General features: G+C 49.9%; 2 protein-coding genes across 3 annotated transcripts; one reads left to right on the forward strand and one right to left on the reverse strand.

Annotated features, from left to right (window-relative positions):
- The first annotated feature begins 595 nt into the window (after positions 1-595).
- On the forward strand, positions 596-6,459 carry GCDH (glutaryl-CoA dehydrogenase). Of its 2 annotated transcripts, none has more exons than XM_054563560.1 (12): positions 596-614; positions 726-848; positions 938-973; positions 1,255-1,398; positions 1,543-1,605; positions 1,875-2,045; positions 2,716-2,845; positions 2,927-3,143; positions 3,630-3,733; positions 4,014-4,139; positions 4,468-4,628; positions 5,929-6,459. In XM_054563560.1, exons 2-12 carry the CDS (start codon positions 758-760, stop codon positions 6,000-6,002), a joined length of 1,317 nt encoding a protein of 438 aa, XP_054419535.1. In that variant the 5' UTR covers positions 596-614; positions 726-757; the 3' UTR covers positions 6,003-6,459. The 2 variants fall into 2 exon arrangements, with proteins under 2 accessions (XP_054419535.1, XP_054419534.1); XM_054563559.1 differs by having other exon boundaries at positions 612-644.
- SYCE2 (synaptonemal complex central element protein 2) lies at positions 5,781-19,307 on the reverse strand. The gene is made up of 5 exons (XM_054563571.1): positions 19,293-19,307; positions 18,585-18,700; positions 8,163-8,337; positions 6,915-7,103; positions 5,781-5,846 (listed from the first exon to the last, which is right to left on the reverse strand). The coding sequence occupies exons 1-5, from the start codon at positions 19,305-19,307 to the stop codon at positions 5,799-5,801; spliced, it is 543 nt and encodes a 180-aa protein (XP_054419546.1). The 3' UTR covers positions 5,781-5,798.
- Positions 19,308-19,909: the final 602 nt, after the last annotated feature.

Here is a 19,909-nt window from a genome sequence, read left to right on the forward strand (position 1 = left end):
GAATCACATAGCACCAGGAATCACACCACTTCACACTCAGTCACACGCGGCTACACGTGCTTCTTGGGCCAGACTAGCAGACAGGTTGGGCTGAGAGGGCCTGGCAGAGCCCACCTCCTCCTCCTCCTCAAACACACAGCACCGCGTTAGAGGAGACTTCCGGGTCTGGACTTATTTTTCTCCGGCCTCAGTTTTCCTGTTTAACTCTAGAACCCCTTCGCACACGCCTCCTGCAACTGACCAACCAAGAGTGGGCCGAGCCCCCTACTAGGGCCAATCAGAGCAGGAATACAGATTTCTCGCGCTTGCGCTCGCGCTCTCGCTCGCGCTCTCGCTCTCTCTCTCTCTCTCTCTCTCTCTCTCTCTCTCTCTCTCTCTCTCTCTCCCCCCACCCACCCACCCCCTCCCCACCCCTCTTTCCCTCTTCTGCTCCTTTAAGGGGCTAGCATTTGTCCGCCTGAATCTTCCAGCTTCCTCCGGCAAAGCCTGCCATCGCCCTTTTAAAATGCAGATCCCTGTAGGAGCCGGATTTAGGACGAGCCAATGAGAGGCCCCATTTGGCCTCCGCCCCTCCCACCCCGGCCCGAGGTCAAAAGCCTTTGTCACTTGCACAGGTGCTTGTGAGGGCAGCAGGAAGGCACCTAGTAGGGACGTGTGAGGGGAGCCAGGGGCTAGGGCTGCCCGCGGGTAGGATCCGCTCCTCTCTGACGTCCCCGCTCCCCCAGGTCCGCCGAGGTTGCTGCGCTCGCCCGCCCACATGGCCCTGAGAGGCGTTTCCTCGCGGCTACTGAGTCGCGGACCCCTTCTGCTTTTTCCGCGCACCTGGGGCTCGGCCGCGGCGCTGACTGGTCAGTGCTGGGGCGGGGGGAGAGTAGGGAGGGTGGAAGTGGACCCTCTGGGACTTTTCCCGGGTGATCTTCTTGTCCTGTGTTTGCAGAGAAGGGCGGAAAGACACAGAGCCGACCTGACAAATGTAAGGATCCCTCGTCACACGCGTGCCTGAGGCCCTTGGCCCACAGTCTGTCGGCCCGGGTGGGGTCTGTCCCAGCGTCCGAGGGCTGCCAGGGCGGGGAGGCAGGGCCGGAGGCGCTGTGTCAGCAGTGAGTTTCCGGAGAAAGGCCCTCTTGCCAGCCCTGTTTGCAACCCACATCCAACCTCGAGCCAGATGTGGGTGGAGGATTCTGGAGGAGGAGGGAGCAGTGGGCTGAGGGAGGTGAGGGCCAGGCTGAGTTGAGCCCCTGCTCCTTGTCCCAGCCTCGCGCCCCAAGTTTGACTGGAGGGATCCGCTGATGCTGGAGGAGCAGCTGACCGCTGACGAGATCCTCATCAGGGACACTTTTCGCAACTACTGCCAGGAGCGCCTCATGCCCCGCATCCTGCTGGCCAATCGCAACGAAGGTGCCCAGGCGGACTAGTGGGCACCCTCCACCATACACACCACCTCTGCCTGCTCTAGCCAGGCCTCTGGGCCTCTCTGTCCCTGGTCTGGGGGCTCCAGTGGGCTAGGGCTGGGCCTGAACTTGGGTATCTGTCCTTTTGCAGTTTTTCACCGGGAGATCATTTCGGAGATGGGGGAGCTTGGTGTTCTGGGCCCCACTATCAAAGGTAGGGACAAGTTGATCTCCACACTCTGCAGCCCCAGGTGTGTGCTGGAAAGCCCCTTCACTTCCCTGGGCCTGGGTTTCCCAGTCTATAAAGTGAGGCTGTTATCCCTCTGTCCACTTCCAGGTATGAAACGAATAAACGTCATAGCTTGGTGCCCCCTCCTTGGGTAGCCCCTATGTGTCTCTGTCTCTTGGGCCTCAGGAGTCCCTGGTCCTCTGGGCGGGGTTTGTCCCACATTGCCCCACCTCCCCTCCCCCCTCCACTCCCAGGGTATGGCTGTGCTGGAGTCTCATCTGTGGCTTACGGGCTCCTGGCCCGGGAGCTGGAGCGGGTGGACAGTGGCTACAGGTCAGCAATGAGTGTCCAGTCTTCCCTCGTCATGCACCCCATCTATGCCTATGGCAGTGAGGAGCAGAAGCAGAAATACCTGCCCCGGCTCGGTGAGTGGCTTCTGGTGGAGCCTGGTGGGAGATAGTCACAGTGGTCTGGAACTCAGGATGGGGCTATCCCCTGAGCCTCCCTTCTGTCCCCACGTCGAGAATAGTACCAAGGGCCACCTGGACCCCCTTTCAGAGCCTGGGCTTCATCCCTTTCTAGCTGTCTCTTGACTCTCTCCGGCCCTGTCTCACCACCATCACCTCCGTGTCTCCCTCTTATTTGCTTTCTCTCTCCCCGATCCCAGCCCAAAGTTTAAAGTCTTAACTTCCTGGTTGGGTCCAAGAGACCTCTGGTGACCTTTCACTCCCACCCATGGTCACTCTCGACTGCTCTGCCCTAGTCAGACTCAGCTACTTGGAATTGTCTAAATGTATCACTGGGCCTTTGTCCAACCTCTCCCCACTGCCAGGACTGCTCTTCCCTATACCTCCTCTTGTTTAGCGTTGACCACCCTTCAAGACAGTTTAGGTGACTTCTGTGGGGCCCCTTCCCCATCATGGCATTGTGACTATGATGCGGCAGCGGGGGGAGGGGCCTGTTCTTTCACTACTTATAAGTGCTATGAGAGCAGAGCCAGATATGCCTTAGCCTGTCTTAGTGGAGAAGGCGACACTTCAGTTGAGGGTGTAAGTGAGTGACAGGTAGACTCATAACCCTATTTCATGCCTACAGCCAAAGGGGAGATCCTGGGCTGCTTCGGGCTCACGGAGCCCAACCATGGGAGTGACCCTGGCAGCATGGAGACCAGAGCCCGCCATAACCCCCCTGGCAGGAGCTACACTCTCAATGGGGCCAAGACTTGGTGAGGAGCCTCGTCACCTCAGGTGGGTGGGCAGGGGCAGGGGGGCGGCGGCCAGACCCTCACTGCCTCTCCCACCCCCAGGATCACCAACTCGCCTGTGGCCGACCTATTTGTAGTATGGGCTCGGTGTGAAGATAACTGCATTCGGGGCTTCCTACTGGAGAAGGGGATGCGGGGTCTCTCAGCCCCCAAGATTGAGGGCAAGTTCTCCCTGCGGGCCTCAGCCACCGGCATGATTGTCATGGATGGTGTGGAGGTGCCAGAGGAGAACGTGCTGCCCAATGCCTCCGGGCTGGCGGTGAGCAGAAGCCACCTTGGGAACTGGTGTTGGGTCATATGCTCATTCACTTTTTTTAGGCAGGCTTTATACTGGGGACCCAGCTGGGACCAGACAGACAAGGTGCCTGTGCACCATCCCTTTCTGGTGACTATCTCACGCATAGTGGCTCTGCCCAGGACTCATGGGCCTGAACCAGCTTAATCCTTTGGTGCACGCCCATCTCGTCTCCTTATGTCAGCCCCTAGACCTGAGCAGCCAATCCAGATCCTGGACTGGGTAGAACTGTATGCAAACCAAGAGTGAGCAGGCACTAAGCCAAGCCTGCCTTGCATGAGCTTTGGTGCCAGGGCCATGTGTGATTTCAATGGCTTCCCTGGGTCCCCCCTTTTACACTGACTGTGCCTGGGTGTCTGAGGAGGTATCCCCCTACTTCAGAGGTGGTTCCGCACTGACTCTCTCAGCTCCTTCTGGATGGGGCTAAGACCCCCCCTCTCAATCCTACAGGGTCCCTTTGGCTGCCTAAACAATGCCCGGTATGGCATTGCATGGGGCACTCTTGGAGCTGCTGAGTTCTGTTTTCACACAGCCCGGCAGTACACTCTGGACAGGTGAGTGGGGGCTGCCTTGAGAGCTTCTGGGGGCACAGTGGGACTCTGGTTCCATCCTTTAACCCGCTGGTGACTCCCCAGTCCCCACCCTCCAGACCTAAGTTCCCTGCTCTGTGAAATGGCTGGGGAAGTGATGGGCTGAGTCAGTGACAGGGCCAGGGCACACTGCAGGGGTTGAGCCGGCCTGGAAAGGCACCTTGGGCCAGTGGGGCCCTGGGACAGGACTGGGAATTGGGCGCCGCCTGCCACACTTTAACTTACCCTGACTGTTCCTGCCTAGGATACAGTTTGGTGTCCCACTGGCCAGGAACCAGCTGATTCAGAAGAAGCTGGCGGACATGCTCACTGAGATCACACTGGGCCTTCATGCTTGCCTGCAGCTTGGCCGCTTGAAGGATCAAGACAAGTAGGTGCCACTTGTAGGAGGGGGCAGAGGGAAACAGCTGTGGCAGAAGGACCCTGTGCTTCCCCCGGGTCTGGGGTTTGCTGGCCCTGAGGAGAAAGGTCCTTCCTGCCTGGTGGCCCTTGGGGTCCCAGTCTGTTTTCTTTCTCTTGGCCTCAGTGGGCCGGGACCCACCCTGCTTGTCCCTCACTGGGAACTTGGTGTCTGCTTCTTTGACAGTAACATGGGAAATGTCCCCCCCCGCCCAGCTGGTTTGCCTAGGGCGTAGGGGTTCCTGGAGCAGGGCCAGTTCTTTATGGTCAACACTTGTTACATGTCTGTGCTGCCTCAGGGCCACCCCAGAAATGGTCTCCCTGCTGAAGAGGAACAACTGTGGGAAGGCCCTGGACATCGCCCGCCAGGCCCGAGATATGCTGGGGGCAAATGGGATTTCTGACGAGTATCACGTGATCCGACATGCCATGAACCTGGAGTCCGTGAACACCTATGAAGGTGGGGGCCGGATCCACACCTGGGCATAGTTACAGTGGCCTCACTCTGGAGAAGAGGGGCAGGGGGGAGAGTGGGGTCAGCAGACCCGAGCCCTACTCCCAGCTGTGACCACTGACAGCATGACCAGAGGCAGGTCCCATCCTGTATCCGTCATCTGGAGCAGCTCACTCTGGGACCTAGGTGGCGAGGTGCTCTCTGGCCTTTCCTTCATGGTGCTTGCAGGACGGGCGTACCCAAGCCTGCTGCGGGCTTCCTCAGGCAGCCCGGGTGGGGCAGGGTGCCCCGTGAGCCGGTGATGCAAAGGAGAGTACACATAGGCCACTCCATGTTAAGAGGAAAAAAGAAGAAAACATTTGCAGACTGTGGTGTTTGCAGCTGGTAACTGGCTGGGATGCAAATGGGGCCCAGAATCCATTGCCTCATGGGAAAATAGATGTAGAAAAAGTGGGACTCAGTCCTTGGAGGTCTAGAAGCTCCCTAGGCAGAGACGGTGAAATAGCTTCTGTGTGCTCTTCTGGATGGGACATTCCAGAAACTGCAAGAGGGGAGGGTTGGGGGGATCTGACATGTGAGGGAATGACCTCAAGAGTAAGAGGAGGGGCCTTCAGATGGTTTTATGAAGGAAAAGGAAGGGGTAAAGTGTACACTTTAGAAAGTAAACAATTATCTTGCTTCATATGAGGGAAGCAGTAATCTCTGCCTTCTGCCCCTGGAAGCTGAGGAAGATCAAGTGAGAGCACTGAGGCGTGTAAAATGTTACCCAGACTCAAAGGGGTGGGGTGTGGGTGGCAGCTTCGCTCAGCTGTGCAAGCCATTAAGTGGTGTTTGCCTTCCCATCCCTCCTGTGGATGAGGAAGGGCCTGATATGTTTCCAGAGCCCATCAGAGCTCTCCACCTCAGTGGGAAGGAAGCGTGGCCGGGTTGAAAATCAAACGTTTAATGAATTGTGCAGGGCTGGGGTAGGGTAGATTTGCCACATGTTAGGGACACCAAAGCTGGACCCATGATGGTGGCTGGACTCACTGCCTTCAGGTCTGGCACAAGTTTGTTTGTTTTTTCCAAGATGCATTACAGAACTGTGAGAAACAATTTTCTCAGTGCGGCCAGAATGGGGGCCTCCAAGCCTTCTCTTGGTGGCTGTCACTAAGAGGTGACTCTCTCAGAAAGCTGTCAGCAATCGCCATCTTTATGGGTTTGTTCTTCTTCCAAAGTAGTAGCCTGGGGAGAGACATGAAGATTGACTTTAAAGGGAAGTTGTGAGCTGTTAAGACTCCAAACTGACTGCATTTATCTTGTCCAGGTACTCATGACATTCACGCTCTGATCCTCGGAAGGGCAATCACAGAGACCCAGGCATTCACGGCCGGCAAGTGAACACACTTCCCACAGGAGCCTGGATGGTCCTGAACCCCTTCCCAGGGAGCTGCGCTGCTCTGAGCTTACTCGGGGAGCTGGCGGATGGAGCCAATTTTTAGGGTGGGAGGTGAGACACTGATTTTTAAATTTCAAAATTTCCCTATCGAAGTCACTCAAATGTGCTCCTTAAAAAGATGATGGAACTCTATGTACCAAGTTTCTCAATCTACGTTTAACCATGAATGGGAATGGACTCCACTTAACTTGGAACAGAAGCTTCTCTTGACAGGGAGCAGGGAGAGGAAAGAGAGTAACACAGAAGCAACTTCTATGAGACCTGACCTGGTATCTGACCGAGCCACCACGCCTTTCATTCCCTGTGTACCCTCTGACCCTCCCATCAAGGGGATAAGTGCCTTATGCTGGACGTTGGGGCAGAATGAGGAGTAGAAAGAGAATAATAAAGAGTCTGCATGTCTGATTCTCAGTGTTGGGCCACATTTACTTAAAACCACCCTGGGAGCTCTTTCAGTCATAGGGAAAATGAACACATGTAGGGCTCTGAGGGCTCAGATGTGCTGGGGAATTCACCCCCAGCCCCCCCCACTGATCTAGCCCATGCCTGCGTCTTTGGCTCTGCTGTAATAAGTAAACCTGGTTAGGCACTGCCCGGGCTGTCGGCAGAGGGGACTTTGTCCTTTCTGTCACCACACAGCAGTAGGAAATGACAATGGACTGGATTCTCAGCTCCAATACACCATATTACAGGGGAGCATGGAGCCACAAGCGAGATGGCAGGAGCACCTAGGGCTTTATGGTGATAGTAGCCCCTGCAGGGCACTAACACCCTTGGTTTCTGTTGACATTTACTTTCATCTTAGCCCCTACAACTCTCCTCAGGCATTGCCCCCTGCGTGGGTTCAGTCATACCTCTGGCTGGACACATAGGTCTTTGTACACAGTCTCCACAGTATGGCATACTTGTTTGAGTTCTGTTTCCAAATGGCTGATCTTTGCCATTTTCTGGGTGAACTCTTGGAGCTTTTCCTGAATGATCTTGTTGTGGCAATTATAAAGCTGATACATCCTCTCCTCTAGTTTCTCTGCGAGGTCAGAAACCTTTTAAACAATAAGACGTGTTCTTTGAAAATCAAACTAGAAGCATCACAAGACATGTTTTAAGTGGCTCCCTAAGATTTTTGCAGTCTATCATATAAAAATGGTAAAAACAACTCCAGTGACTGGGATTGAAATTGCCTGCATTAAGAAAAATTTTTTTAAGCAAGATTGCAAAATTATGTATACGTTATATGCCCCACCAGTTTAGGAAGTAAGTACATAACAGAGTCTAGAAGAAAACATGCAACAAAGTAGCCTCTGGAAGGTGGGATCATAGCGATGTTTTTATATTTTTTTCTGATCTGTTATACTTAATTTTCTATGTGGTGGATACTGGTAGGAATGGGAGGGGGGAAAAGGGAGGGGGGAAGTCAGCCTGTTTTCAAGAGACATCCCACTCATGGGATCCCTGGTGCATTCTGAAGAAGCATCAGGGACAATCATTAACACCGGTCATGAACATAGCATCAGGCTTTGTTAGACATAAGCCCCAGTCATGTCAAGGGACCCCTAATCTCCCATCACAAACCATTTGACTTCCAGAGGAAAAATGGCTGTGTTAATGTCTCTTACTCTCATAGCTATTAGCCCTGGTGTGCAATAAGGAGGCTGGGCTATAGGTGCAGATGGACTTTGGTCCCTCATCCTGGCTCTCTCATTCAGGCAAATTATTATTTTTTAATTGATTTTTAGGGGGAGAGAGAAACACTGATTTATTTTTCCACTTATTTATGTAGTCATTGGTGCTTCTTTTATGTGCCTGACTGGAGACAGAGCCCACAACCTTGGCATATTGGGACGATGCTCTAACCATTTGAACTCCTTGGCCAGGGCAAATTATTTCTAAACTTTACTTTTCCCATCTATAAAATGGGTCCATCCTTTGCAGTACTGTTAGAAAGGTGAAATGAGGTACTATATGCAAATTGCTTGGCACCATGCTGGGAACATAACAGATGCTCAGCAGTGGTTCATTCCCTATGCCCTTCACCTTTAACATAAGGACTTTCCCCACCCCAACCACTGAGGCTTTGCAGTGTGTATGGGGAAATCTGTCACCTTGATCTTGAGGCTGTCCCTGAAGTTGGTCATGAGTGCATGGTCCTTCTGCCTGCTCTCGTTAATATTTTCAATCAGCTCCTGGGCCCTCTTCTTCAAGATCTCGATGCTTGAGTCCAAAGAGGAAAAGTAGGGTCCTGACTTCCCTTCCAGCATCATCAACTGGCGATTGGCACTGGAGGTGGCAATAGAAGGGCTAGAAACCTGACTTCTGAAAGTATAGGAAAACAAAGTCAGCAGCAAACTCTCCCCAGAGTGGCTAATCTGAATTTGCTTGATGGCAGGAGGAGAACCAGTGTTGGTTATTTCATGCACATACCTGCCCTGAGATGCAGGGACAGCATCCTCATTTTATAACTGAGTAAACAGACCCAAAGGCACACATAAAATCTGCCCAAGTTTCCAGAACAAGGAAATATGCCTGACTCTGAAGTACATAATCACTTTATGACATCGACTTGCTGCTTTGAAATGAGCATCACTAATTCTATTTATAAATAGTATAGATGGTTTCTTAGATGGCTCTTCCTATCACCAACTGGCTCCATCCTTTTCTAAATATTTTGGGAGATGTCCACAGCCCATAGTCCACCTTGGGTCTTGTGTACCTACACGACTTTGCTCCCATTGGATAAGGCAACCTGTCAAGAGTTAATTATATTAAAAGTTTTTTTAAAATCCTCATTTGAGGATATATTTATTGATTTTAAAGACAGGAAAGGAGAGAGAGAGAGAAACATCGATATGAGAGAGAAACATTGATCAGTTGCCTCCCAAATGCTCCCTGACAGGGAATCAAACTTGTAATCTAGGTATATGCCCTGAGCAGGAATTGAAGCCACAGCCTTTTGGTGTATGGGATGATGCTCCAACCAAGCTATCCGGCCAGAGCAAAAAATTTTTTAAATGCACAAAAAGAGTTAGTAATGTTTGTTCCATACTGTACACATGACTCTAATAATGTAATTCAATTAAATATGTTAGCCAGTGAAATGGTAAAAAAGTGGCAGCTGTGTAATACAGCTAAATTAAATGAATAAAAGTAATAAGTCTAATTTAAAAAAACTATTAAATCAGGGGTGGGGGAGACAACTTTAGATTAGGTCAAAGATCATAAAAGTCTAGAAGGACTCTATAGAGATAAATTTGTCATGACCTGTAAGTTTTCATTTAAAAAAAAAAAAGATTTTATTTATTTTCAGAGAGAGGGGAAGGGAAGGAGACTAGAAGAGAAATATCGCTCTGTTGCGTCTCACATGCCCTAACTTGGTTACATGGTCTACAATCCAGGCATGTGCCCTGACCAGACACTGAACCAAAAACGTTTTGGTTCATAGGGCAGCACTTAATACACTGAGCCACACCAGGCAGGGCTCACTTTCTTTAAAAATAAAACTGGGAATTGTGGGTAATATATTATTAATGAGGAGAATAAAAAATGTTGCAATTTGATCAGCAGACTTATCGCTGTTTTAAATTAAGGTGAAATGTTTAAGGTTAACTTTTTCTTTTTTTTGTTTTTCTGCTTTATCTGTCAGCACTTACTATCTGCCAGGCACCATGTCGCTGCACCCTGACGACCAGGCGCTGGGTTCTGTCTGCTCATCATCTTTACCTCATAGCTGAGGACACAGGCTCAGCCTGGCCACTTTCTCAGGGTCACCAGCCAGTCTGTGGCAGAACTGGGTGTGGCATACAGGTTGCCTGTCTCACAGCCTATGTCCTGCTTCCTCTTGGGTCCTCAGTACCCATCTTGCCCTCTGAGGTCCTTCCAACTCTGAGACTTGGAAGTGCCAGCCACCGCAGCGGTTCCTGTACACACCAGTTCACACACAACTGTAAAGTCAGCCATGACTGGAAGCCAGTCAGTCACTGCATACTTAGAAAAACACAACTTGATTTTCTGATGCTTTCTTCATGGAACTCCTTTTCTTAGCTTTTTCTGATACCCTGAGCTCTTCCTTTTGGCTGAGGACAGAAGTATAGTAAAACTCTAGTAAAAGAGCCTGGGTGGAGGGAGTCACATCTGTACAAAAGTTCACAGGCCCAAGGATTTGGCTGTGTCCTGTTCCTCATATATTCCTTGCCAGATTGCTTCTTGCCTCTATGCCTTTGCGCCTGCTCTCTGACTTGACGTAGGAGACCTAACCGGACCACTAACTCCTTTGAGAAGCTCTCCAGGACCTCTGTGCCTACCGTTGCATAGCTTGTCTCTGCTCACATCCCTATCTCTTCAGAGAGCTGCATCCCATTTATCTCTACATTCCTAGCATCCAGCACACAGTAAGTCCTCCACTGTCTGTTGACTGAATGACAGACACCTTCTGTCATATCTATTCCTCCCTCCTCTGGCTTCCCACACAGCATGCAAGTTCAGTGGCCTCCAAGACAAGATGCTGTGTCCAGTGCATTTTAAGATGAGAAGGTGTCTCCAACTGAGGCAGATATTTATACGGCAAACATTTACATCAGCTAGAAAACAAGAGACTAACTAAAGGATCTGTGAGCATTCTTGTCTTGTTTGCTAAAGAATTTATGACCTTCAAGCATGCAATTACTTTTCTTCCTTAAGGGGAGGTGAGGCAGAAGGACAGGAGTTCAGACCTGTGAGTGACATAATGACATTTTAACACTCGGACTTTTGTAATATCTGGATGTATGTGGAGAACACGGAGCGCACCCAGAGTGCTTCTAAAAGGACAGCCATACTTTGCCCCAGGTGATGAAGCTGGGGACACAGGTTCAGACTCACCTGGTTTTTGACTTCCCTGAGACCTCAAGCACAAACTGCCCTGTTCTAAACCCAAGGCTCCATCACTTCACTCTCTGGCTGGCGGCCTCAGACCCTCTTCCCTTCAATTCTGTGTCACATTCACCCACTGAAACCCCACCCTGGCTATCTACAACCAAGCACTGTCTCTTTTGTCACACTCAGGAACCTGACTGACATTGAAGAAAATCACAACCCAATAAACAGGGTCACTGTAGAGTCCTGCTCTCCAGTCTCAGCAGCGTCCTCAGAGCTCTGGGTATCCTCTCTGGGCCCTGGTCATTCCTTCCATCAGCCACCCCAAAACATCATTCTCCCATCCCTGACCCCACACTTGCCTACCCGCCCCCTGAGCACTACAGAATTGTGCAGGCCAATAACCCCCTCCACTGTTCCCCATAAATGTATCCACACCGCCCTTCCTCTTTCCAAATTTCCAACAGGGTGTTGGGGGGTGAGGTATTCGGAGCTCCCAAATCCATCCCCTGTATCTCATGCTCTTGTATATTTGACCTCTCCCTTTGGCAGGTGGCCCTCCCCCACCCCCCTAGGGCATGTTCATCTTACTTTTTTTTTTTAAAGATTTTATTTATTTTTAGAGAGAGAGGAAGTGAAGAAAGAGAGGGAGAGAAACATCAAAATGTGGCTGCCTCTTGTGCGCCCCCCACTGGGGACCTGGCCTACAACCCAGGCATATGTTCTGACTGGGAATTGAACCGGCGACCCCTGGTTCACAGGCTGGCGCTCAATCCACTGAGCCACACCAGCCAGGGCTCACCTTACATTTTTAAAACACAACACATCACACACATACACACACCCTCTTCCCTCATGCATCAGTCTCCATCTACCAGTCACCTCCCTCTTTATCCCTCATCACCACCAAGATTCCAGAAAGAGATGCCAACACTTTCTGAGCACATTTTTTCCATCCCCCACTTGCTTCTTAGCCCACTGCAATTAGTTCTAAAATGAAGCAGCAATGGCCAAGTTCCCCAGTGACACCTAGCAAATATCTCCCTTCACTCTAGGCAGCAGCTGGTGCTGTTGACCACCCTCCCTGCCATTCCCGACACTTGGTGTCCTTAGGCTCTGTCCTTGGTCTCACTCTCTTTCCTTTACACCCTCACGCACACCCCTGCTCCACAGCCAGCCCCATACATCCTCCCTGTCGACCACTTCTGCCACCCCCCCAACACTCCACCCCCCTCTAATGCACAACCTGTCATTCCCCAAAGGCCCACTTATAGCCGGGAATGCGCCAGCAGTCCCTTTCCCTGAGTCCTGCCTCTTCTAGAAACTCCTCTCTGGCTGGGTCATATGCACACAGCACCTACAAAGCCACTGCCTGAACCTCACTCAGCCTTCCTCCGAGCCTGCAGCAGGGCTTGGCCAGGCTTCACTCATTCTCATATCCCCATACCTCCTCCTCACGGTAGGAGTGATAAAGGCATGTCAAATAAAATGAATGACTAGAGGGGGCTTTCACTACCATCCACACTTCCGTGTCTCCCTCACTTATAGTCCCCGGTGCACACCTCTTTCCTAAGCTCCCAACAATGACTTCCCGACTATCTCCCAGCCCTCTTCACGTGGCTCTCCCAGAAGCATCTCAAACTCCTCCACATTTGCATACCAGAATCATTCCCCCAGCCCTTACGAAAGCCACCTGGTTCCTAAGCCAGAAACTTGTCATTGAGTCTGGATCTTGGCTTCTTCCAGTCCTTTCATATCCTGTCATGACAGTCTCTTATTTCCACCTCCTTAACCTCTCTCAAATCTATCATCTCTTCATCTAATCGTTTTCAACCCTGCATTTGTCATTTCTCACCTGGCCCCAGCAACCTTAGAACTGCGACCTGAGCCCTGTCTGGTGTGGTTCAGTGGATTAAGCACCAGCCTGCAAACCAAACCAGTTCGATTACCAGTAAGGGCACATGCCTGGGTTGTGGGCCAGGTCCCTGGTTGGGGGCATGCAATGTATCTCTCACACATCGACATTTCTCTCCCTCTTCCTCCCTTCCCCTCTCTCTAAAAAGTAAATAAAATATTTTTTAAAAAACTGTACCTAATGTCCCACTCTCACTCCCACAGCCTACGAAAGCACTTCCCCCAGCCACAGGATCAAGTCTAAATTCCCCAGCACAGCACCCAAGGCCTTCTAGGGCCCTGGGCCTCTTTCTTTCCACCCTACACTCCCAGAAATTTGGAACTTCATACAATTTCACCAAATCCATCAGCCTTTTCCTGAAATGACTTTCCCTTTCTGTCAACTTTACAAGGCAGCATTCAGAGCTGCTAGTGCACCCACACAGCACCTTCGCTTCTGGATCTCGACACTCCCAGTTTGTTCAGAAAGGTTCCTTCCAGGGTGCTGAGCTGGCTGGGGGTGGGGGAGGTGTTGCTGAATACCTAAATGAATGAACTACTGTATGAGCAGAGCCTGGTGTAACATTCCTGTTGGAAAGCTTCCTTGTACCCACAGTTGCCTTGTTGACTCAGCAGTGTAAGTAAGAATCCTGAAATTAAAATCAATGATAACACCAGGTGTTTCTTTTTATGTAATTGCTTACAACCTGCCTGAGCTGCTAATGGTTCAAAGTTGCTCCAGTGATGGGGCTGAAATCGGCCTTCATGCGCTATGCAAATGGTGAAAAATCACCTGAATTCAACTCATTCAAATTTCACTGTGGGACAAAAGCCTGCATCAGATGTTTGCAAAAAACCTGTTCTTTTCAACCTCTCCTTTGGGATTTACTCCTCTCCATTTCATTTTTCTTAATACTCAGCAGCTGCATATTAATCAGAATGCTAATAAATCAGTCTTCCCTGGGCCTGCACTCACCAATTAACTTTAATAAACAAAATGCCTAGTGTCCTCTCCATTGGCTTCCCCCTTCCCGGGCCTGCTTCTGTTGCTGAGCCCAGGACAGAGGCCAGGGAATGGAAATAGGCCTGACACAGCAGGTATGGTGGTAGGGGGTCGAAGTGGGAGCTGTAAACATGCTCATCTAATTATGGTCTGCCCTTCTAAGGAGTCCCTAATTCGGCTGGGAGGATTACAACAAAGTTACTGAGTAGGGCCTAGTCTCGTAGGGGGCCCTGGAACAGCACAGGAAATGGGTCTAAGAGAAGAGGCCATCTGTTCGCTCCAAGTAAACCTTGATTGGTGGGCATGTGAGCCAGAGCTTACCGCTGGTGGGTCACTCCCTCGATGGCCTTTAACAGATATGTACAACTAAACAATCCACCAGTCACTTATGACCACCACAGGTGGCAGTCCCAGGAGGGGAGGTCACCTAATCAAATATTCAAGGAGGAACAAGAGAATCTCTGGTGCTTAGGCAAAATGAGGTTTTGCTGAAGTATAGCCAGGAAGAGGGAAGGGTCTAAATAGAAGCTGCTGAGCCCATTCCTCACCTTCTGCTTTTGTCTCCTGAAATGTGTTCACATTTTACTCTTGTTGCTGAGTGTCTGCTGCTGGACCTATTAAATGACTCTTGCACTGGTTCTAATCCATCTTGTTTTTCTGCCCAAAGCTCTTGTACTCTCACAATGACTTGCAATTATCTGTGTCTCTTCACTTCTTAGATCAGGTCTAAACATGTTATTTGCAGGAAGATGTTATAAAAAAATTACTTCAGTCATTTCCTTCTTTTTTCTGGTCTCCATGTGACAGCACACACCTGGAAGTCATCCCGCCCCGTAGCCTGCCTTACAACCTGGAACCTGGGAGGTGGGGGGAGCTGGCTTTAGGCCTGGAGTCCTCAGGATCCAGTCCTGAGTCTGGCCTCTTCTAGTGAGGTCATGACCCTGGTCTCCCTGGGTCATGAGCTCATGTACCCTATAGCTGCCACTGAAACAGTGAGTCCCACAGTGCCATCTCCTGCCCCTGGCCCTCCTGAGCTGTGGGTCAGAAAGTCCAACTGTATCTGGACACAGTCATGTACATGTCCCTGGCCACCTCAAACTCAACAAGGGCAAACGAAACTTGTGTTTTTGCCTCTGCCAGTGAAACCACCACCTACTAGAAACTACCCCAAGCCAGAAAGTAGGGAGCCAGTGGTGTGCTGGTAAGCATTTAACTGGCTCTCTGGGTGGGTGGAGGGGAGAATAAAGCCCTGATTTGTAGGGTTTGACAATTTCCATAGTACAAAAACTCCCACTATAGCCAATATCAAGCTACCAATATGTAGTTACTAAATGCCAGGTTGGGAAGAGATGCGTAGAACTGGATCTTGTGTGCTCATAGGAACCAGCTCCAGCATACCACAACATACCAGGATCCTGGTATCTCTGCTGCCAGTCACAACACCTGACATGCCAGCTTTCTCACTATTTTCTGAGCACACAAGCAGGGAGACATCCTGGGCTCATCCTCTTCCTCATGCCTCGCAAAAGACCCTGCCCCTCAGAGCTTCTCTGCATCTGCCCTGCTAGATGCCACCTCCATCAGGACCGCCCCCTGATCTCCTTGTATCCCCTCACACCCCTTCCCACCCATTTTCCACAAAGCAGCCAGTGTCTTTTTATAATAGGAACCTGAATGTGTCTCTTCCCTGCCCCAGAAATTCCCCTCCTAGATATCTACCCAAGAGAAATGAAAACACATGTCCAAGCCAAAATGTGTACATGGATGTCCATAGCAGCATTATTCACAAGAGCCAAAATGCAGAAACAATCTAAATGTTCATCAACCAATGAATGAATAGATAAAATGTGCTAGATTCACAATATGGAATGTTATTCAGCCTGACATCTCTGTTTTATAAGCACAGCCAGCTTATTTCCACCGCAGGGACTTCGTACTCGGCAGGCATGTTTGTGCCCCCATTTGCTTCCTGGCTGGCTCCTTCTCCTATGACCTCCTTATGGGTCTCCAACTACTCTTAACTCCCTGTCACTTTAGTCACTCCTTACTCTGCTTTGTTTCTCCACAACACTTACCACCAGCTGAAACAACAGACTATAAATTAATGGAACAGAATAGAGAGCCCAGAAATAAACTCACACATACATAGTAACTTGATTTTTGCAAAGAAGCAAATAAAATTCAATGGATAAAGGAGAGTCTTTTCAATAAATGGTGCTGGAACAACTGGACATCCACATGCAAAAAGCAGAAGCTAGACACAAACCTTAAAATGGATCTTAGACCTAAATGTAACACACAAAACTGTAAGATTCCTAGAAGATAACAGAAGAAATACTAGGTGACTTTGGGTTTGATGACGATTTCCTGGATACAACACCCAAAAAAACTGATTAACTGGACTTCATTAAAATTAATCATTTCTGCTCTACAAAGGACACTGTTAAGAGAATGCAAAGACAAGCCACAGATTGGGAGCAAATCTTTGTAAAACATAGATCTGATAAAGGACTCATATCTAAAATATATGAAGAGCCCTGGCCGGTGTGGCTCAGTTGGCTGGGGGTCATCCTACAAACTGAGAGGCTGCTGGTTCAGTCCCTTGGTCAGGGCACGTTCAGAAAACAAGCAATCAATGTTTCTCTCCCTCTCTTTCTCCCTCCCTTCCCCTCTCTCTAAAATCAGTAAGCATGTCCTCAGGTGAGGATTTAAAAAAATAAAAAAAGTATACAAAGAACTATTAAAACTCAACAGTTAGAAAACAACCCCATTAAAAAATGGGCAAGAGACCTGAACAGATACTCCACCAAAAAAGATATACAGATGGCAAAAAAGCCATCTGTATGAATATCTATGAAAATATGTTCAACTTCATACCTCATTCAGGAACTGTAAATCAACAAAACACTGAGATACCACTACACAACCAGTTAGAATGGTGAAAATCCAAAACACTGATAAGTGCTGGTGAGGATGTAGAGCAATAGGAACTCTCACTCATTGATCATGGGAATATAAAATGGTACAGCCACTCTGCAAGACAGTTTGGCAGTTTTTTACGAAACAAACATACTCTTATTATATGATCTGACAATCATGTTTCTTGGTATTTACCCAAAGGAGTTGAAAACTTAGTTCCACATGAAAGTTTATGGCAGCTTTACTCATAACTGCCACTACTTGCAAGCAACCAAGATGTCCTTCAATAGATAAATGGATAAATAAACTGTGATACATCTACACAATGGAATACTACTCAGTGCTAAAAAGAAATGAGCCCTGTCAGGGTAGCTCAGTTGGTTAGAGCGTCATCCCAATACACCAAGATTGCAGGTTTGATCCCCAGTCAGAGCACACACAGGAAACAACCAAAAGATGTTTCTCTCCCGCTCAAATCAATTTTAAGAAATTCATTTAAAAGAAATAAAAAGACATGGAGGGATGTTAAATGCATACACATTACCAAGTGACAGAAAGTCAGATCCAAGACAGCCAGAGTTCTCTTTTGTTCACTGCTGTATCTCCAGTCTGGTCTGGCTAAAGCTAAACTTCAATAAATATTTGATGAATTAATAAATGTGCAAGACAAAACCTTTCTTTTTTTTTTGGAAAGAGCACCCCTGACACTGCTCTTTCTTTTACTACAACATCTAATCCATTAGCATTTTATTTCAGTTCTAGGTTTTTTAATTGATTTTTATTTTATTTTTCTTATTGATTTTAGGGAGAGAGAGAGAAACTTGTTCCATTTATTTATACATTCACTGGTTGATTCTTTATTGATTCTTTTTTTCTGAGAGAGAGAGAAACATTGACTTCTTGTTCCACTTATTTGTGCATTCATTGGTTGATTCTGGCACGTGCCCTGACTGAGGATCGAACCTGCACCCTTGGCGTGTTGGGACGATGCTCTAACCAACAGAGCTACCCGGCCAGGGCTTTCTAGCTTCTTAAATATACCCAGCATCGGACCACTTTTCATCGCCACCTCAGATCCACCATGGGCCAAGTCAGCGCCATCTTGCACTGAGATTATTCCAGCTGCCTCCTTACTGGTCTCCCAGTTTCCACACCTGTCCTAACAATCTATTCTCTACATGGCGGCCAGAGGGAGCCTTTTAATACTTTAGTCCAGAGGCCTGCCAGTTTCTGTGAAAGTCCAGATGGTAAATCTTTCAGCTCTGTGCCCCTTTAGTACCAGTTGCAACAATTCAACTCTGCGGAGGCATCCACATGTGTTCCAACACAACTTTATTAACATTAGTCCCCACCCTGCTACTATAGTCACTTCACGTCACTCATTTCAAAACTTCCATAGGTGATTAACATCCAGAGTCCCATTACCTATCTGACTGTATCTCTTACTGTCTCTCTCCCCCTATGCTGCTTCAGCACAGTCGTCCTTCCAGGCCCTTGCAGCTATTGTTTCCCTGTCTGAAACACAGTTCTCTCTCTACCTGTATGGTTCACTTGTCACCTCCTCCATGAAGCCCTCTTCCTATCTAAATAGGCTACCTGTCACTCTCTCCCTATTTTTCCCCATAGCACTTAGCATCCACTGACTACTATATATTTCTGAGTTTACAATCTGTCTCCTCCTCTAGAGAGTGTCAGCTTACTGCTCTGTCCCCAGCACTTAGCCCCGTGCCAGGCACATGAGAAATGCCCAACCAGTACGTGGAACAAATGCACCAAGAGCAGACACTGGGTCTTGGGGTAGGAATGGGTGAAGAAGACCCCAGGGCACTGTTGGGGCCCATTGGGCCAGGGGCGTCCTCACCTAGCTGACCCCTGACCAGCTTCCTCTTCGTGGCTCTCCTCGCTCTGCTGCTGCTCCTTGTTGTCCCCCAAAGGCTGTGGCTCCTGGTCCTTGCTCTCCGCGTGGGGTATGTCCACCTGTGAGCACAGTCGGCACTTGAGAGGCTGAAGGAGGAAGGGCGGCAAGTGGTGGTCAGCCCTTCCTCCCCCGACTTTGGCTCCGGGCACCTGCTTGCAACATGGTGGAGACCCGCAGAAGAGATGGGCGCAGCTGGGGCGCACACCATGAGGTCGGGGGCATGAAGTGGGGGAACCCTGCGCCTGGGGGACAGAGGCGGGGAAACCTGGAGGGGTCCGGGTGAGGGCAGGGGCTCCGGGATGCCTGGGCTCCTAACTAGTAGGGTCGAGTTCTTCGAGGAAGGACAAGAGGGAGGAGAAAAAGAGGTAAACGGGTGCGGCACACGGGTATCTGAGCCGCTCTCTAGACTGCTTCTGCCACGCTCCAGACATGGCAGTCTGTCTTTCTGGTCCCACTGTCAGCGCGTCAGTCACACGGTCCATCAGTCAGGGCCAGGTCAGTCAGTCAGGAAATCGGGGTCCGGCAGGACGAAGGTGACCCGGATGGCAGAAGACAAGTGCCCAGGCTCGGGTCCGCAGCGGAAGCCCGAGATCGCCGCCGTTCCCTGCCTGTCCGCCCGCCGCCCGCACGAAGGAAACAAGCGCCGCGTACTGCCTGTCGCTCCATGTTGTCTTTTCCCGCCTTCTCGGTCAAGCCTTCTGCGCATGCGCCGGTCCCGCCCCAGGCCCCACCCACTGGCTGCAGCGAGCTTTCCTCTCAGTTTCTCTCTGGGAACGCGTGCGCGCAGCGGGGCGGGGCCAACTGTTAACGGCAGTTAGGCCGTTGGGTCTTCCAGGGGCTGCGCGCGCGCGGCGGGCGCTGTCTCGTGCTGGCTTTGGTGGCGAGGAACGGGAGAGGGTGGCCGTTGTCTGAGTGCGCGCATGCGTGCCTGTGAGGTTTGGGGGCCGACGGAGGTAGTGGAAATCTAGGGGACCTACGTTCATTCATTACATTTCAACTCATCTGCTCCACCTCCAAAAATCTTTTCAATAAAAATATCCTGACCGGCCGTGGCTGGTGTGACTCGTTGGATTGAGCGCCTGCCTGCGATTCCAAGGGTCACCTGTTGGACTCCCAGTCAGGGCACATGCCTGGGTTGCGTGCCAGGTCCCCAGTAGGGGGCGCGTCAGAGACAACCACACACTGATGTTTCTTTCCCTCCCTCCCTTACCCACTCTAAAAATAAAAATAAAAAAAAATGAATCTTAAAAAAAAAGAAAATTCTGACC

This window comes from Pteronotus mesoamericanus, unplaced genomic scaffold (genome assembly GCF_021234165.1).
Source record: "Pteronotus mesoamericanus isolate MK-2021 breed Mesoamerican mustached bat unplaced genomic scaffold, CSHL_Meso_final scaffold_827, whole genome shotgun sequence".
NCBI lineage: Eukaryota > Metazoa > Chordata > Mammalia > Chiroptera > Mormoopidae > Pteronotus > Pteronotus mesoamericanus.